General features: G+C 36.2%; 1 protein-coding gene across 2 annotated transcripts in view; it reads right to left on the reverse strand.

The window, feature by feature from the left end:
* The window catches only part of LOC129236353 (prion-like-(Q/N-rich) domain-bearing protein 25), a 60333-nt gene that overhangs the window by 21323 nt on the left and 19295 nt on the right, over positions 1–19715 (reverse strand). The window contains exon 1 of one of the 2 annotated variants that reach the window (XM_054870694.1): positions 12226–12294. The exons of the other annotated variant lie outside the window; for it this stretch is intronic. Within the exon in view, the coding sequence (XP_054726669.1) occupies positions 12226–12286 (61 nt within the window). The 5' untranslated portion in view covers positions 12287–12294. Of the gene's footprint in view, positions 1–12225; positions 12295–19715 lie in introns of those variants that run through there. 2 annotated transcript variants of the gene reach the window in all.

Genomic DNA, 19715 nt, shown 5'->3' on the forward strand with positions numbered 1-19715 from the left:
GCTAAAATAGGACCCTGATCTGGTATCGCTATGGGCCAAAAAGCACTCTACATGACTTCGGCCAGCCAATATAACCTGGACTAACTTAGCATCTGCAGAATAGTCTGGTCAAACACCATCAGTAACGACGCATTGTGGAGATTAACGAACGAGGAACGCATTCTTAGGCAAATCAAACGCAGAAAGTGGTGAGCAAGGGAGCAGAGGTCACGGTCGACCAAAAAAACACTTGTAGAAGGTCGATGCTGCGCGAACTAGCAGATATGCCGACATCTCATGTGCAACAGCACAGAGCCGTGTACGATGGAAAATGGATGGAAAAGTCTTGTCGAGACCCTGTGCTCCCGAGAGGAGTGAACAAGGAAAAAAAACCTAGCACGGCAAAGATCATTTTTTTTTTGTTTTAATTTGGATCAAATGAACTTTCGTTCGATGAATCTTTTTTTCAAATATTTCTTAAGTACCACAAGAGTCGTATCAACTAATTTCCGGATTTTCGACACTTGAAAAATTTCTCTGATTATCGGATTTCGGGATTGGCATCCCTGTTACATGAATGCGACATTCATTGTTGCTACTCACATTTCCGAGTTGAATTAATTTATAGATAACTTCACTAATATTGTTGTTGCTTGTGAGGCAGGTGTGTCTACATGCATATGTATATATGCATGCATGGCTGTGTGACTGTACATATGTATATTAGGATGGGCCAATTTGTATGGAACGAATTTTCTCGATGTTGTCCCGAGCATATTCGGATGCTCTATAAAATTCTATGAAAAAATTATATTTCAAACCTCCCAAATTTGATAAGAAACAATTTTTAATTAATACGAAAATTGAGCGGAAAATATGGTAATGAAGATAGAAATTAGAAAAATAAAACTATTGTTAAAAGTTAAAATAATAAAAAAAAAATTAAAAATACGCTATCCCGCCAACTACATGACCTGGACTACGCGAACGGTATTTGGCTGCTTTCACACAGACACTTCGACATGCAGACCAAAATTGATCTTCGCCACGAAACGTTGGCCTGGTAATAAACAGCAAAAAAACGGCAGCAATACGACTCAATAATAAAAATCACAATAATATTGTAACCGAGGGAGAAGCGGTGCAGTATGCTGAAAGTTTCTGCTATCTTAGGAGCATAGTATCGACTAAGGGAAGAGCTGAAGAAGAGGCGGAAAGTCATCTGCGTAAAGCTAGGTCAGCTTTTGGATGGTTACAGCCAATTAGAAAACGTTTAAGGTTTACAAATTTCGAAAAAAACTGCATAAGAATAATTAATGCATGTGAAAAATCCTCACTCGTATATGGCAGTGAAGCGTGGCTGGTGTCGAGAAGTATTACGCAGAAAGTGCAAAGCTTTACAAGCAAATGACTTCGGATTATATGTAAAGTTTTTTGGCCGCGCATTATGAGAAATGTGGACTGGTGGCAGATCACCGAGCAGGTGATAAGAGGTCGTATGTGGCGATGGAAAGGACAAGGAAAGCATAAGCAGAACAGTGTTGGAATAGAACCCTCAAGGACACAGACGATGGGTCGTCCACGAAATACCTGGAAGTGTTTTAATCTTTGTTACTTAGCAGCAGTTAACCAAAGGTGGGATGTCGCAAAGAGAACAGCAGTTAATAGAAAAAGATAAAGATTTTGTTGAAGACCTATGTTCGCAAGTGGAATAATAATAGAAAACAAAAACTTTTTCCATTGCAATATTAGCGCCACGCGGTTCTTTAAAAGAAAACTAGATATGAAAAAAATTCCCAAGTACAAACTTTTATTATTGCAAAAAAAATGTATATTAATAATACATTCGTCAATATCTTCATATTAACTTCGAAATAAGTAAAGATAATTTATTTTAAAATTTGGGACGCTCGAAATTGACTACAGAGCCGGCCTTTTTTCTTAGAATTTAATAGCCAAACCGAATTTCCTACGAACGATATCCAAAAAAAACAATATACCCGCCCTAATGCATATGTGAATTTATTTAAGTAGCTTAATCTTACTCTATTAAACGTATTTAAATGAATTACGTCGTGCAGTAGCCCAAAAAGGATGTAAATGCGGCATAGAAATTACGAAAGAGGAATATTGGGCCACCTACCGTTTTGAACCGAAACGTTACCGTTTGTTTTACAAAGTGCTGAAGTTTTCCTAAATTGTTTGAATTCGTTTGAAGCTGTTAGAATTTGTTTGAATCTGTTAGAATTCGTTGGACTTTATAAAATATGAGGCCAATGTGGTGCTGGGAAGTGTGTTTTATAGATTTAAATATTTGCTATGTTTTTTTTTTGCGGATGGGGAGGTTTAAAATAACTAAGCCACCGTCGCAGCAATGGTATATCCGGAGACTAAAATAGTCCCCCTCGTTTGGAACCGTCGTCCACACTTGAACCGCTTTCGCATTACTTCAGAGTGGCATTCCATCTTCCTCATTAGAAGGCCTATGCCACTGATGATTTCCCACATTTCCTCGGTGCTTAGTATCTTGTCGATTACATTTTCAGTGGTTCTATGCATCATCCATCCAATGCATGCGCCGGGAAAAAGGAGTGTTCAGCGTCATTTTCGGCTGCGGCACCGTATATGCATTTACAGTGTTCGTATTACCCTATTTCGAATAGGTATTTCTCGAAATACCTGTGCCCTGAAAGCATTTAGGTTGTACAATATAAAAATTGACTTCACCGAATTTCCTGCTGAACCATGTAGTGACGTCTTTTATTAGCCTAGCCGTTCATCTGCCTCGTGTTTCTTTTCTCCAGCGTTCTTGCCGTAGCCTTATCGTTTCATCCTTTATTCCGTGCATGTTTGCTTACTCTTTCTTCCACTCTCTCGTTCTTTAATGCCTAACAACTTTTCCTTTCAAAGGCTAATAAATCTGTCGGTATCGAACAACTTATCCCTCCAACAGCTGGCCCTGATATTGTGCGATAGGCAGACACAACTCTTAGAGCTGCCGTTCGTAGTGCCGGTGCTAGGAGCTTGCCCCGGTAATTTCCCTTGAGCACATTTGCCCATAGTTCAGCTCCGTATAAGAGACCGGAGAGCGTGGTAATCATAATTATTGCCTATGTTTGTCATCAGTCTACTGAGTTGGGATGGATCTAAGCGGCTTTTTCTGCTGCGTGTTTAATTTGGGCCCAGAAGGTTAGTCTTGGGTCCAGTCTTATGCCTAGGTACTTCAGAACATTTTTTGTGGTTAACGTATTTAAGCAAGTTTGCATGCTAAGTTCTAACAGGATGTGCTTCTTTGTTAGAAATATTAGCTCTGTTTTCTCTGAGGCAATATTTTTTCCAAATAATTTGGGAAGCTAGTGGGTCCGACTGGTACATTTTCCACTCATATTCCACTATACCCACTCCGGTATGCAACATTTGGAGAAAGGACATGACAAACATGTTTACGGAGGAGCGAGGAGCTTCCCATGAAGCTCAAATTTAAGCTTCCAGACCCTCGTAGTGTTTTCCAAGTGAAGGTAGCCGCAACTAAGGCAGCAGTGGATTAGTTGCTTACTGTAAAAGGCGTAAATACCTACTCCGACTGCCAAGCGGTAATTAGGGCCAATTTGTGCGTTCGGAATTAGTCGGGGAATGCCTGACTTCTCTCTCGACTTCATTCGAATATATCGATATAAGGCTCATCTGAGTTTCCGGTCACAGTTGATGAGACAATTTTAAAGTTTACAAAGCCGGAGCTTTCGAATTTGGTAGGTATCCTTACCGAACACTGTCCGTTAGAAGTCCATGCGGGGAGACTTGGGAATGCTTCAAGTCCTTTCTTGCCTGCTCACGTTTGGCAAATATTTAGACATCTGGACGGTCACTTTTTTGCTACACCTGCGGATATTGGCGTTTAAGTATGATATCACACACCTGGTAGATTCTATGGGTAGCTTGAAGCGGTTAAGGGGTTATATACACTTATAGAGACAAAATGGCGGGTGGTCCAACATTAATTTTTCCTCTTACATCATTGCCACACAGCACTCTTGTCCTTTTTTCGTTCCATTTTGTGGCGTTTTGTGGTTAGCTAAAAATTGAAATTCTGTACTAATAGTTTTTGTTTCAGCTTTGGCTGGACCTGCGCAGCTTATAAATACTAAGTGCATGCACACATATGTGGATGTTGTTGCGTCAGAGTTTAAATCATGTTGAGTATGTGTTGGTTTTATTTGGTTTGTTGTTAAACGTGCTGGTCTTAATAAGTGGATTTTAATAACTTTATTATACTTTGTGTGTCGTATGGATTGAGAGAGGAAGCAGGATTGACCAAATTGAATCGAAAAGCAGAGAGTTGAAGTTTAGAAATATTCGAGTTGTGGAAGATCGAAATTTGGGGCATTTGAAATTAAGTGGCTTATATATATATTAGGCCGGGTCGATTTGTGGGGAGGCAAAAAAATCGCCCATTGCTCTGTGAAAATCATAATCTAGGGATCAAAATAAGAAACTTTGCTGAAGGAACCATACCTCTAAAACGAATTCTGATGTCCCCCAATTTGGCTCGAACTTTTTAGTTTCTTTTCTATAACTCACTTAAATTAATTTTTTCATTTACATACATATGTTCTGACTAAATAAATTTCTTAAGAGAAAAAATAGATATTATTATCTATATATATAAAAATGAAATGATGTTCGTTTGTCCGCATTTTTTTGGGCCGATACTAGGCCAATTTTATTCGTTCTTTTTTCATATTATAGGGATCCACTAGGGGAAGGTTTTTAGCAAAAAAAAATTTCTTTTAAATATTTTCTTCATATAAAAAAAAGAAAAAATCAAAATATTGTACAAAACAAAACTTGCTCGATTGTTAGATTAAAGTAAGTTTCGAATCGACATTCATTTTATGTGTAATTTTATGTGTACAACTTTTTTTGAATTTTTTGTATTTAAATTGTGATACAGAAATGTATTGTATACAGAAATTTCAAATGATTCGAATGAAAATTTTTTTTTTTTTTTTTATTTCTTCCATAAAATATTACACCTGTCGTTAGACAATAAGTAATTTGATTTACAAAAAGATGGAATGAGAGTGATATTGAAGGGCCAATGCCGCCAAGCTCATTTAGAAGAAATATATACATATTATTTAAAAACAAGTGGTTAACAAACAATGACATATACGATTAGTTGACAATTGATTACAAGGATTTTGCAAGATCTGTTGGTGTTTGACGGTTAAGCCGACTTTGGGTAGATTTTTCTTTATTTGGTAGTCTTCTCATCATAGGATTTGTATGCGTTAATAGTCTATTTATGTGTCTTCTGCTAGCGCTTTGTATTGTTTCATCAATAGTATCGATGTCAAGGTCGCGATGAATATCTGCGTTAGGTATGTACCAAGGTGCATTAGTTAAGGTCCTAAGTACTTATGAAAATAATGTTTCAATTCAATTGAGCAATGCTTTCTTTGATCAATTCTATATGGAAATGAATGCGTTTGCAAACGATGTTTTCGGCTATGAAGAAATGTTGGAATCGAATGAAAAAGGAAAGAAACGCGAAATGATAAAAAAAAATCTTGGAAAATTTAAAATGAATGGTGCTTCATTGGAAAAATTCAAAGGTAATAACAACATACACAAGATAAAGTTAGAATTCGAATTTTTAGATTTATTTTGTTTATTTCTCATTTTTTCAGAAGTACACCACACAACAACTCATTCCAACTCTGATTTTGAAATCCTGTTGGAATTGGTGATCGATAATTTTGTCACTATAATGGTCAATGGGAATTTGTGTGTATCAGACCCTGCATATTATTTACCATATCAACTTTTTATGGAACATATGGACCAAATGAATACAAAAAAATAATTTAGTTTTGTTTTGATTTTTTGCAACATTTTGGTTTTCAGTTAATACAATAAAAACAATACTGTTTTTTCGTGAACACAAAATTCTAAATTTATTACGTTGTTTGTTTAGAATTTTTTTAGAAAAAAAGTAAATTTTTTGGTTTTGAGGAAATTTATTTATTGTTGCTATTTGTGAAAGCGTAGATATTTGACTATAATCCTAAAAGTTAATGGAATACCACTATGACACATAGAAAACATTTTTTCAAAGGGGTGTTTTTCGAAAATTACATTATAAAAAAAATTGTTTTCAAAAATTTTGAAGAAATAAAGTAAAATAAAAAAATTTCGAAAGCATGAAATTTTTTCAAAACCAAATTTTCCTCAAAAAGATAAAAGAAATTTCTTCGAAGAGGTGTTTTTCTAAAATTACAAAAAAAAATTTCAAAAATTTTAAACAAATAAAATAAAATAAAACTTTTTCAAGGGTATGAAATTTTTTCAAAACAAAATTTTCTGAAAACCAAACAAAATTAAAAAAAAAAATGGTGTTTTCAAAGCATTTCATATTCCACTATTAATAGAGAATACATTTTTTCGAGGGGGTGTTTTTCAAAGCGGAAAAAAATCTTTTTTAACAAATCAATTCAAACTTTTTTCAAGAACAAAATTTTCTCAAAAACGTTAAATTAAAAAAAATACAATAGTTTTTTCAAAATATTTAATTTTCAGCAATTAACTGAGAAGAAATTTGTTAGAGCGAAGTGTTTTTCAAAACTTCAAAAAACACTTTTTAACCAAAAAAATAAAACTTTTTTCAAAAACAACAGGAATGATAACATTGCCTAACAATTTCTGCACTTTTGCACAGTCTAAAGAGGCATTGATACAGAGTGTATTTCCAAACATAGTTAAACATTACAAAAACCATGATTGACTCAGCGAAAGAGCAATTTTAGCTGGGAAAAATAAGGACGTCAATGATATAAATTCAGCTATTTTAGATCAAATACCTGGTGACATAGTTGCGTATAAGTCAATGGACACTATTACTGATCAAGATGAGGTCGTAAATTATCCAACTGCATTCTTAAACTCACTCGATTTGCCAGGCTTACCACCTCATAATTTACGATTAAAAATTGGAGCACCGATTATTATGCTGCGCAATAGTAATGTGCCCCGACTTTGCAACGGTACCAGACTCGCTGTGAAGAAGCTAATGGGTAACGTTATCGAAGCAACAATTTTGAAAGGGAAGTACAAAGGAGAAGACATTTTGATACCCTGAATTCCACTGATTCCGGTGGATTTACCATTCGATTTCAAACGTTTGCAGTTCCCTATTCGCCGTACTTCGCTATGAGAATTAATAAGGCGCAAGGACAGTCTCTACAAATGTGAGGTATTAATTTAGAATACCCAATTTTTTCTCATGGACAATTGTATGTAGCTTGCTCACGAGTTGGCAAACCATCGTCATTATTCACGCAAAAGATGAAAAAACCAAAAACGTTCTCTACGAAAAAGTGTTACAATAAAGTTCGAATGAAATTGTATCAAAGAATTTGCTTTGTTTCGTATTAATTTTATTCTCTTTCAGCAAATCATTAAATTTATCGTCTAGCGAAGCGGGCGAGGGTACGCTAGTATATATATATTAATTGGAGCGTAGACCCTTTTTCGGTGCTTGTCCGAGCTTATCCTCCTATTTGTGACGTGCGTCTTGATGTTTTTTCTCAAATGGAGGGGCCTACAGTTTCAAGCCAGCTCCGAACGGCAGATATTTTTTATGAGGAGCTTTTTCATGGCAGAAATACACTCGGAGGTTACAAAAAACTTTTTCTTCTTTTTAGTCTTTCACCGAGATTCGAGCCTACGTTCTCTCTGAGTTCCGAATGGTAATCACGCACCAACCCATTCGGCTATGGCGCTAAGTGGCTTATGCTGAGTGTTGGTGTATTATTTTTGTGTGCAAAGTGGTTTTTAACAAATCCGCCTATGTATGTCTTCGCCAGATATTTTATTATTACATACTAATCTGTTTATAACAATTAGAAGAGACTTTCAAGAGTTTTGTTTAATATTAATTATTTTTAAAAGTTTACTTTATTGCCTACTTTTGAACTGATGGCGTAGATAAAAACATAGTTAGATGCTCCTCTTTGATCTTATTAAACATATTTCAAAAGTGACGCTTAGATGTCAATAGTGAATAATGTCTTTTTTATGTCAACTTGGAGATTTGTACAATTTCGCACGATAGAGCAACTCGTTAAAATAGAAATATAGAAATTTATAAAAAAAATGCTCGATCATTTAGACGACATGTCGCAAAATTCGTGATCTTTTTAGTGGAAATAATCGTCCGAATGAGTCGACAAAACGAAACTGTGATAAAATTTATAAAATCTGAGAGGATCAAATGGCTCGTACATATGCTTGGAATGCCCAAGGAGAGAAAAACTTGAAAGGCTGTTGAATTACGCCCTGTTGAAAGCAGAAGAAGAAGACGTCCCAGAGAAATATGGCTCGAAGATGTGGAAATGGGCCTTAAAAAGCTTAACGCGTTGGTTGTGAATGAAGCAATGATTCACCAAGCGCTCCGACGGTAAGAAGAAGAAGAAGAAGAGTTGACAATTCTATGGTTAGTGAAACAATTCAAGACTCTGGTTCTGTCGAGGATAGAAAAATTACTGGCAAACCTAAAACTGGTCGTTCTGTTCAGAATAAATCATCCTATTTTTCACATAAAATTGTTAAGAGAAATCTGAAATAGTCTAAAAGTTTTTTATGTTTTATTTTTGCGCGTATTTTGAGAGACCTTTTATGAGCTGAAATATTTCCACATTTATGTTAGTTTATGAGTACATAATTGTGCAAAGAAGTATAGGGTATGGGAATAAGTTTCCGCCCTCGTAAAAGAGGTGTCTTTACTGATACTATTTGAAGATGTATGTGTGTTGTCTCGATTGCAGTAGTTGTCATTCGTTTGAAGCGTAATGATCCTTTTTTACCTGACGTCAAAAACATCTACGTGCATCTCGAAAAAACAGCATTTGCGGTAAGTCATGCTGCTTTATTGAAACGTGTCATATATTCGCTCGATATATTCGATATGTCGATCAATATTTACGGTAATCACACTCCATCAAATACAACAATTTCCACGTGAGTGATAAGGAATGAATCTGAAACCATCACTGGCGATCGTTACCGACTGCAGCCAATGCGTTTGAATCGAGCTCTCAAAGAAAAGCGGCCGAAATGGGACGGTAGACATGACAAACTGATTTTGCTGATTTTGCTGCATGACAACGCAAGGCCACATGTTGCTAAATCGGTCCAGAAATATTTAGAGGGACTGAATTGGGAAATCTTGTCCCACCCGCCGTATTCCCCAGACATTGCATCTTTGGATTACCATTTGTTCTGATCAATGCAGTCAGCCCTTATAGGAGAGCTGGTCACCTCTTACGAGAGTACCGAAAATTGGCTCAATGAATCGATCAAGTCAGAAGAACTCGAATTTTTCGTCAACGGAATCCGTATGCTGCCTGAAATATGGAGTAAAGTTGTAGCTTTGGCTTAGAAAGAACGGAACCTTATTCCCATACCCAATATTAATTACGGAACGATTAAGTATCCACTGTGGTTAAGTATCACCTACGAGGGTTTCCCTCTATATTTTGCGCCTTTGCAACACTAAGTTTGATATTTCTATCGAAAAGTTTGATATTTTCTGGCATAAACTTAACATAAGTACATATAATATTTTCTCTTACGAACCTTCTTTGCTCTTTTTCAATGAGTAGACAAATTTATCTCAGAATTAGCACGCGAAAACTTCGGGAGATTCTACGTTTTTCTATGTGGTTTATCGAGATAGGAGTCTATTGATCAACTTATTTCGACTTTTGACGTTGAAGCACTACACTTAGTCACTGTGAAATGCTGGTACAACGAGTTTCAACAAGGTCATCGATCCTTGTAGGATGAAATTACAGTTTAAACTGATTTGGCACACAGGATAAAATGTGAGATCAACGTTTGTCAACGCTTGAAGAAGCTACTGAAGCCATTAAGCAGTTCGTTTTGGAGGTATCCACTTCTGTGTGGCAACAGTGCTTTCGAAATTGGTTCAAGCGAATGCAGAAGTTTATTGGCTTCCATATTATTATTTTTTCTTTTTTATTAGGGAAAATTTGAAAAATAATGAAGCCATTTTCATTACTATTTTACTGTATTTTCATTATTGGGCGCAAAATATAAAATGCGACCCTCGTATGGGCTTAAGTGTTGTCAGTTCGTGTTTTTTGGAGTTTTGTATGTTACGGTTTTAGCGAGGATTTCCATTTATTTATTTTTGACGTGATAACGTCTTATAATTCGATTTAACAGGCTGCACGCACGAAAAAATGTGTCGTTACCTTGCTCATTAGTGTTACCTTGCCCATTGCCGTTACCTTGCTCATGTGTCGTTACCTTGCTCATTGCCGTTACCTTGAATGAACTGCAAGCGAAAGCGCGGAACGAACGACAAAGCAAACAAAGCAAACGAACGGCAACGTTCGACATCTTGCTCTCTCCTACTTAAGTGAGCGTATATGTGTATGTATATGCGCATATGTACATATATAAATTCACGTATTTGTATTTGCATATGCCTTCTTATTGATTATTATTAATTTGATTCACTTGAAGAATTTAAAATAAAACCAAGTTTGTTAATAATACCTGTTATTTTGATGTTATTACAATATTATTTTTTGACGTGATAATGTCTTATAATTCTATGTAGCCGGCTGCACGCACCAAAAAATGCGTCGTTATCTTGCTCATGCGTCGTTACCTTGCTTGAACAGCATGTTATGTTATGTTATGTTATGTTATGTTATGTTATGTTATGTTATGTTATGTTATGTTATGTTATGTTATGTTATGTTATGTTATGTTATGTTATGTTATGTTATGTTATGTTATGTTATGTTATGTTATGTTATGTTATGTTATGTTATGTTATGTTATCTTATGTTATGTTATGTTATGTTATGTTATGTTATGTTATGTTATGTTAAAGTATATTATGTTGACTGGATCTACTCTAAATTTCTGTATATATGGAGATGTAAATATCAAGTAATATACGCAATTTACAAGAAAATTTTTGATTAGCTTGTCGATTTCGTCCACTAAGCGATAATGGCATGTCTGTTTTCATTTTATTACAAAAAAATATCGAACACTTCTAACAAAAAATTACGCTACAATCGTTTTTTTTGGAGTTTACTCCTTAAGAAACGATATATAAGGCCCATGGTATGAAAAATATGGGTAGTAAAATCGTGAATCACCGGAAGTGTACGCTGACGGAAGTGACGCGTTGCCCTTTTTCTATATTCTAGTGAGAAAAAGCACTGCCTACCTTGTGGCGCTACTTTGTTAGTGCAAACTTGTAGGAAATATATTTTCCTTGTGGGTGCTAATTTCTGCCCACATTTTGGTGCTTATTTCCGTTTCCTATCTAGTGCTTGTGCGTTCGTTGAGAACCTACATATACCAGTGATATCGTCTGAACCTTTGGAGGAGATTGTCTTCAAAAACCCTTACAATGGTTCATCTGCCAATTACACGCCAATGAACTACCGCTTAGACATTTGTTTGAATACATTGATGGCTCTACGTCTGAAAGCTTTAACGGTGAAATAGAGAAAAAATTGAAGGATTGTGAGAAGCTTTCTTTCGTCAATTATAAACCAATTATATTCACACTACCAGATATATCCAGTGAAAAAGATTTAAGTACTGATCAAAAATACCTATTTGATATTTGTAGTGCTATTATAAGTGGACATTGCAGCGACAGCTTAAAAAAGAAAAACCCCAAAAAAATTGTTCATTCCAGGTGGCTTACTATAGCGAATAGTATAAATAAATTTATATTTTTCCAGTAATATAGAAAAGGTCTTCATTTACTCATTTTGCATATTAAATATATTTTTAAATATCACGGTAATCGTTCTTAAGGAGTAAACTCCAGTCGCGTGTCGGAGCTGACACACACACCTTTTTATTATTATTATTATATATTTTTTTTTTTTTTTTGAAAATATGAAAAGATAACTTCAGAACACCTAAAAAGAAGTACTCGTATGAATTAATTATTGACAAAAAAAAAATTTTTTTTTAAATTCGTTTTTTCGCATCCTACTTCCATAAGGCAGATTTAAACAATACCAATTTGTATTTAGCGAATTGGCAATAGATTTTAATATAACAAGAAATATATCCGATTTATTCGGATCTTCCTTGAAAGTGATCGTACAAATCGTACATTTTCTTTTTACACAAATAAATTCACAAATAAATCACTGCAGTCGCGGCTTTGCACTCGTATACCTGCAATGATGCCGAGGGAAAGCAGTACCACCACTCCGCGAGTATAACTTGTTGGCGTCATTTTTTTCAAATGCACATTCACTTTGTGAGTTTCTAACTGTAACTGAGCAAAATACATTAACCCACCATCCAATTCATCACTACTTAGACTCTAAGTCTTAGAGCAATACTTTTCCTAATCGTTTACAATAATCTAATCGAAATCGAAGAATTTCCAAGTTTAGCAGGTGTTTATCTCATTTGTATCGCCACAATAAATCGAAGTGAGTTAGTCACAAAACTACATTTGTCTAACCGATTCGCTACTTATTTGGGTGTTATGCTTATCTTGTCGAATAATTAGTCGTTATTGCTTGCTCGTTGAGGCCTTCTGTATATACTTATATGTATGTGGCCTGTTTTCGTTATTGTATTTAACCCTTACACTAACATCGAGTGTATATGTGCCCATAATTATGAAAGTGGTCTAAGTAAAACAATTTGAAGAGCTTACATAGGTATAATTTGCATGATATTTACTGAATGGAAAAATCCAAGTGTGCAATAATGGGGAAAAGCAATTACATCTTAAAGAAAGTCACGATGTACATTTACAAAATACCAAAAGAGCTAGGAACTGTCTTGCAGAGGGCCAGAAAAAAGCGAAAGAAAATTCCAACGAATACTATGGATTCTCATATGATTTACAAAAGGCACTTCCGTACCCTAAACGGTCTGTTTCGTTAGTCTATTATAAGCGAATAATGCATGTTTGCAACTTGGGCTTCCATAATTTCCATAATGACAATGTCAAGATGTATGTATGGGATGAAACTACAGCATCAAGAGGGGCACAGGGAGTAGCATCAAGCATTTTAGCGCAAATGGAGGATAACTACTCAAAAACGCTTGGTAGCTTACAGGGATGCGTGTTCAGGCCAAAATCGTACATTAAAATAGCATTAACATGGATGAAAATTGCTCAGTCAAATAATAGTAATACTGAAACGGTAGACCACAAATTTTTGGTATCGGGTCATTCCTTTCTACCGAGTGATCGTGATTTCGGTTTGATAGAAATGAAAATAAAAAAAGCAACTTAATTATACATTCCTGAGCATTATTATGAATTGATGGAAAAGTGTAGAAGGAAAAGGCCATTTTCGATAAAACGAATGACGCAGCCGGATGTTATTTCGACGAAGTCACTAGAAGAATCAATAACAAAAAGAGTAACCGCGGGTGAATCCGTCTCTTTGCTGAAAACTCAATCAATGCGTTTCTTGAAAAACTAACCTTATGAAATGTTCTACAAAGTATCTTTACATGATTCTAAACTCCACGTTTTGGATCTTTCACCTAAAAGATCAATACCAAAAACACACAAAAATATTAAATTACTTCCATTATACACCACCCCTAAACCAGTAACGGAAGAAAAACATAATACCATACCTTACATGCAAATGTACGCCAACAATTCTTGGATTTTGCATGATGATAACACGCCATCGCACAGAGCCCAAATTGTACTGGATTATTTGACCAAACACCAAGTAAATACCATCGTACAAGCACCGTATTCACCTGGTATGGCCCCGTGCCACTTCTTTGTGTTTCCCAAGTTGAAGTTACCACTTCGTGGAAGGAGATTTCAGTCGATGGAGGAGATCAAAGAGAATGCAATTACTCAATAAACCGTGTAGTCTCCATCGTTGTCGAGTATAGCCTGGTATTTTCCTCATGCTTTGAATCAGCTTTTCTGGGTAGATAGTCGATAAACAGCACTAGATTTTGCGAACTTGACGCACGAGTTGCTTTAGATCATATACTGGCCTTCCGATAAGATGCATTTTTATAGTTCTCCACACATTTTCAATGGGGTTGGCGTCTGGGTACTGCGAAGGCCAGTCCAATACTGTGACGCAATTTTCTTGTTTTGTTGTTTCTCAATGCGTTTTTCTGAGAGCAGTGGTTTTGATGATGTGGACGGTAGGATATGTTGGCCTCCTTCAGTCGACGTTCGATGGTGTTGATACTCACATCTATTCCCTTTTTAGCAAAAACTGATTGTGCTTGGCGGAGTCACAAAAAAGGGTCCCGCTTAAAAAGTTGGACGATCACTTTATCCTGCTTTTTTGTCGCCACTCGCTTCAAGCCGCGCTCGGAAGAGTCATCTACCTTCTTGTACACTTTAAACCGCTGATTCCACATCAAAACAAACTTTTTTGATTTTTTAATCACTTTTGCAGCCGTGGCGTAAGATAATTTCTGCCCTTTCGAATGCATGCATAAAAATAACGCCTCAAAATGCTTCGCGTACTTCTCACTCATTTGAGTTAGCACTGGCTTCGTAGCCCTTGAGTGGGACTGTTATGCAGCAAAACGCAGAACGAAATATATCATGAAGGTACAAGAAAAAAATCGGTTCGTTTCTTCTGACACAGATTATAAATCGTTGTACGGCCACCCCACCTTCCTGGCATGGTCTCCCAAAGTCCAGTGACCGCTTATTGTTGACGTAATTCTGAAAATGGTTGCTCGTGGCTTTCTTAACCACTCATCAGTTCTGGATTTGCTGAAATTGAGCCACCTTTGTTTAGTTATTGTACAGGTAGCCGTGGTGGTCCATCCGTCAACGGTCTGCTTCTGAAAAAGGGAAAAAATCTCACTTTTGCGCACGCCTTGGGGACAGCCTATTTCTACCGCTTCAGATTCGTTATAGAATGGCCCCTGTCTTTCCAGTTTATCAGCTTTCTCATTTCCTTCTATGTTTCTATGGTCAGGTACCCAGATGAGAGTGGTGTCTGTCGTGCGCGCTAACGCATTAAGTACTTCTTTGCATTGCTTGACGATTTTTGAATAGGTTTTAGGTGACTTTAAAGCTGAGATGCCTGCTTGACGAAAGCTTACTTTCGACAGTTGTTCTCGACAGTTTTTAATTGGCTGCAAGCTTCCCTTATCCCAAGAACTTATACTTGAAAGATTCCAATCCTCCAGACGAAAATACTTGGAAGTTTCGAGGTCTTTCAAATACACACCGGCGCCGACTCCGCAATCCATCTTGAATCCATCAGTGTAACATGCAGTTGTATTCTCTTTGACCACTGAATTCAAATCCCATTTCTAAAGTCTAGGGTAGCGGTAGTAAAATCTGATGAGATGCTAATAAGCCTTTCGCTCTCAAAGATAACACTATGACCAAATATCCTAGCATTCCAAAAACCTCACCGCATGTGTTTGCAGGACGGTGTCAGACGATGCACGAAAACATGGAGACGTTGATTTTTTCCTGACGCAGCTTTTAAGCGGGCACGGATGCTTCCCCTAGTCTTGGCTGGTAGTCTTATTTAGAAGGTGTAGATGTGAGGTTAGGCAGAGTATTAAATTTAGTAAATAAAGTATTCGTATAATATATTATAGTATTATAAAGACTCGCTGTAGTGTGACTTCTTTAACCTGTGTTGGAGAGGATCGTGCGAGCCGCAGAACTTAATCGCTCAGGCACAATTTTTTATAAGAGCGTACAATTGTTGGCGTATGCCGATGATCATCATCGGCCTTAACAACGGCGCTATTAGTTCTGTCTTCTCCAAACTGGATAAAATGGGTCTGGTGGTGAACGAGGACAAAACTAAGTACCTACTGTCATCAAACAAACAGTCGGCCCACTCGCGTATCGGCACCCACGTCACTGTTGACAGTTATAATTTCGAAGTTGTAAAAGACTTCGTATATTTAGGAACGAGCATCAACACTGATAATAATGTCAGCCTGGAAATCCAACGTAGAATCTCTCTTGCCAACAAGTGCTACATTGGACTAAGTAGGCAACTGAGTAGTAAATTCCTCTCTCGACGAACAAAACTAACACTCAACAAGGTTCTCATCATCGTATGTCGCAGAAACGTGGACGATGACAATACCGATGAAGCGACGCTTCGAGCGTTTGAGAGAAAGATACTGCGCAAGAGTTCTGGACGTTTGCATGTTGGCAACGGCGAGCATCGCAGGCGACGGAACGATGAGCTGTATGAGTTTTACAACGACATAGACACAGCGCAGCGAATAAAGATCCTGGGTCATGTCGTCCGAATGGATACAAACGCTCCGGCTCTGAAAGTTTTCAATGAGATACCAATTGTGGTAGCAGAGGAAGGAGGACGTCTCCCCTGCGTTGGAGAAAGACTTGAAAAAGAAACGACTGGCGGTTATCGCTCCAATTAAGAAGAAGAAAAAACGTTAATAAGTTATTTTTTCAGTGAAAAATTCGACAATGTTAAGACTAACTAGCAAACCGACAAAGGAATGAAATTGGTGTGAGTAGCCCTAATATGTTGAGCCGTGAAAAGTTTTTTTTTATTTTTTTCTCTTACAATTCTTACTAGTTCTTAAATCAAAACGCCTTTGAGAGTGTATTGCCTTATTTTTGTTTAAACCGAATGTAATATACTCATAAATATTTTGTAATTATTTGTAAATATTTTTCTGTGATACAAAACCCAATAGTAGTGAAAGGGTTAAAGCATAGAATTTGCTGTGTAACGAGCACCTGCACCAAAACACACCTGTAGTCATCTAAATCTCGCTATCTGGCTAATATTTATACATTGTTAACAAGTGAACAATAAAGAATTTTATAATACTACTCACTCTACACTCTGTCAAAAAGGTACTGGGAATGGGTCAAGAAAATACATAATATTTTTTATTCATTTACATTTATTGCCTCTTCTTCAAAATAGATTCTTTCCGAAATAAAATTCTTATACGAACGAATAATCCCAATATTTTTCAAACGCATTTTTCACAACCAACTTCAAACCGCAAATTCTCTTTGATGTCTCTTCTATCAGCTATCGGCACTAACGACTATCGCCCAGAGCCGTCGCGATAGCAACTATAAATAGTAATCGATTAAAAATGCGTGTCCCTGAGTTTTTGAAAGCGAAAAAAATTAGCTGCAAACAATGAAAAGAATGCAGTGATATTCCGTACAGGTCATAAAATTCGAACGACTCCGTCTTGGACACACAAAGACTACACACGAACATCTCGTGACTAACTCTAACGCGAATGGATGCACGTACAATCCGGACATAAAAATTACGACACCCGATATCCTACTCCATTTCAAATATGCACTACCCATATAAGGCAATAGTCTTAATAGAATAGATTTTATTATATGATAGAAAAGTACCGTAAATCTGTGCGCACATGACCAGCGCAAGGCGTCGATGCTACTGCTTTTTTTTACAACTGGCTCGTAAGATTTACGAGTTAAGCAAAAATTATATCGATCCTAAAATCAAACAAAAATGCTAAACTAGCAACATCACATCGGCCAACCCCTTTACTACCGATGGTATCAAACATTTTCAAAAAAATACAATTTGATGAATCTGTTACCCCAACATCAATTTGGATTTAGATGAAATCATTCAACAATCCAGCAGATTCATAGTAGTTCACAAAATTATTGATGTCTTGAATAAAAAAAGTGTGCAAAGAATGACACTCTGGGTTGCTCCATAAATTAAAAACACGGCTACTTTAGACTGATGCTTCAAAAAATCGATTTTTTGTTTTTTCGAAGCATAGTATCTTGAGAATATACTGTGAAATTTTCAGACAGAAACTCCCATTATTATAGCTTCTACAGCCCCTTAACTAGATAGAGAGCGGTCCACGCGCTCCTGTACCTTAAACTTTGGACTCATTTGTCCTGAAACGACTTTGTCGAAAAAAACACTATTCAGCTGAATCGTCTGAAATCGTGTGCAACATCAATGGCTTTCGCCGTTTTGATTAAAAAACTGAAAAAACCCCGATTTTTGGAGTGTCAAATGCAAAACCGCGCCATTTTGCAAACATTTTTTTTTTTTTGTATTCTAGTATGGGACATAGCTACAGTCATACTGTTTCATATATTAATTTTTTCGTTTTTGTGTTTCAGATAAATAGAAGAGCCAAAATGGACAACACCGCCCAGGTCCAATTTTTCGGGAGGGTCAAAATTATTAAAATTAGGAAAAAACATTTTTTTTTTCATTTTTGGATGTAAAATAAGTTAAATAAAAAGTCTAAAAATTTAAATATCGTTTTTCATTTTTTTATTGTAAAAAAATATCTGAAAATACCCTAAATTTTCAAGCTCTATACCATCGGACCCCTTAAGAGTTATATCCGAGACAGGAAATTCTATGTGAAATACAATGACGTATGTTCAGGCATCCAACCTATGAACGCAGGGCATAGTGCACTTTTATTATTATTATTAATGCAATAAGCAGGTAGTTAAATCACTGTAAAACTGAAGGCTTAGTGATAATGAAACCACTATTTTAACTACCCACTGAAAAATTAGTGATAGTGCCATTTAGTGGTAGTGTAAAATGCCCAACCGTGCTCCCCAGGCAATGTGTTAGAACCAAAGTTGTATCTCTTATACACTGCTGATCTACCGGTATCGAAAACAGAAAACATTTGCAGATGGCACAGTCCTAATGGTATCTCATAAAGATGAAAAACTCGCAAAAGAAAATTTACAAAATGAGTTGAATGTGAGATTTAACTGGTTCAAAAAATTAAGCAGCGAGATTAACGCAGATATGTCAATCAATACCATTAAACTACACAAATCGAAGAATATCCACCGAGCCAATTAGTGTTGGCAGTTACGGCGCGCAAATTCACACCAAAGCAAAATATCTGAGCATTACGATCGGCTCAAAATAAATTGGCAGGGGCATGTAAAGAAAAAACGAAATGTGGTTAAAAATCGTTTTAAAAATTGTACTGTCTGCTTGGACCTCAGTCCAAATTATCTTGGCAAAATAAGTTACTTATTTATCGAACGATAAATGCATCGATCTGGAAATATTGAATTGAGGTTTGGGGCACAGCTGCAAAAGGTAATCTAAGTATACAACAACGAGTCTAGTCTAAAATACTTAGGACCATGTCTGATTCACCTTGGTACTTACCTAACGCAGATATTCATCGCGACCTTTATATCGTTACTATTGACGAGACATCGCTCACATAAATAGACTATTGACGCACACTAATCCTATGATGAGAAGACTCCTAAATATCTAGAAATCTACCCAAAGTCAGCGTAACCGTCAACCACCAACAGATCTTGCAAAATCTATTAAGTTAATAATCAACAAATCGTATTTGTCATTTTTGTTAGTCAGTTGTTTTAAATGCTAAGTAAATTTCTTCTAAATGAGCTTGAGGGCATTGGTTCTTCAATATCAATCTGATTCCATCGCCTTGTATATTAAATTATTATACCCATTGTCTAAAGACACCTCTAACATTTTATGGAAGCAAATAAAAAAAGGCAATTCTATTAATATTTTAAATTATATAAATAAAATAACGGTGATATTCGATGATATTTGTTGAATTCTTGAGCAGAAATATGCTTGCAAGAACGAAGTGGTCCCTTACAGTGCTACAAAATCTAAGAGTTTTTTGCACAAACCTGGTAATTTCTG

The sequence above is a fragment of the Anastrepha obliqua genome, chromosome 1 (assembly GCF_027943255.1).
Source record: "Anastrepha obliqua isolate idAnaObli1 chromosome 1, idAnaObli1_1.0, whole genome shotgun sequence".
Classification (NCBI taxonomy): Eukaryota; Metazoa; Arthropoda; class Insecta; order Diptera; family Tephritidae; genus Anastrepha; species Anastrepha obliqua.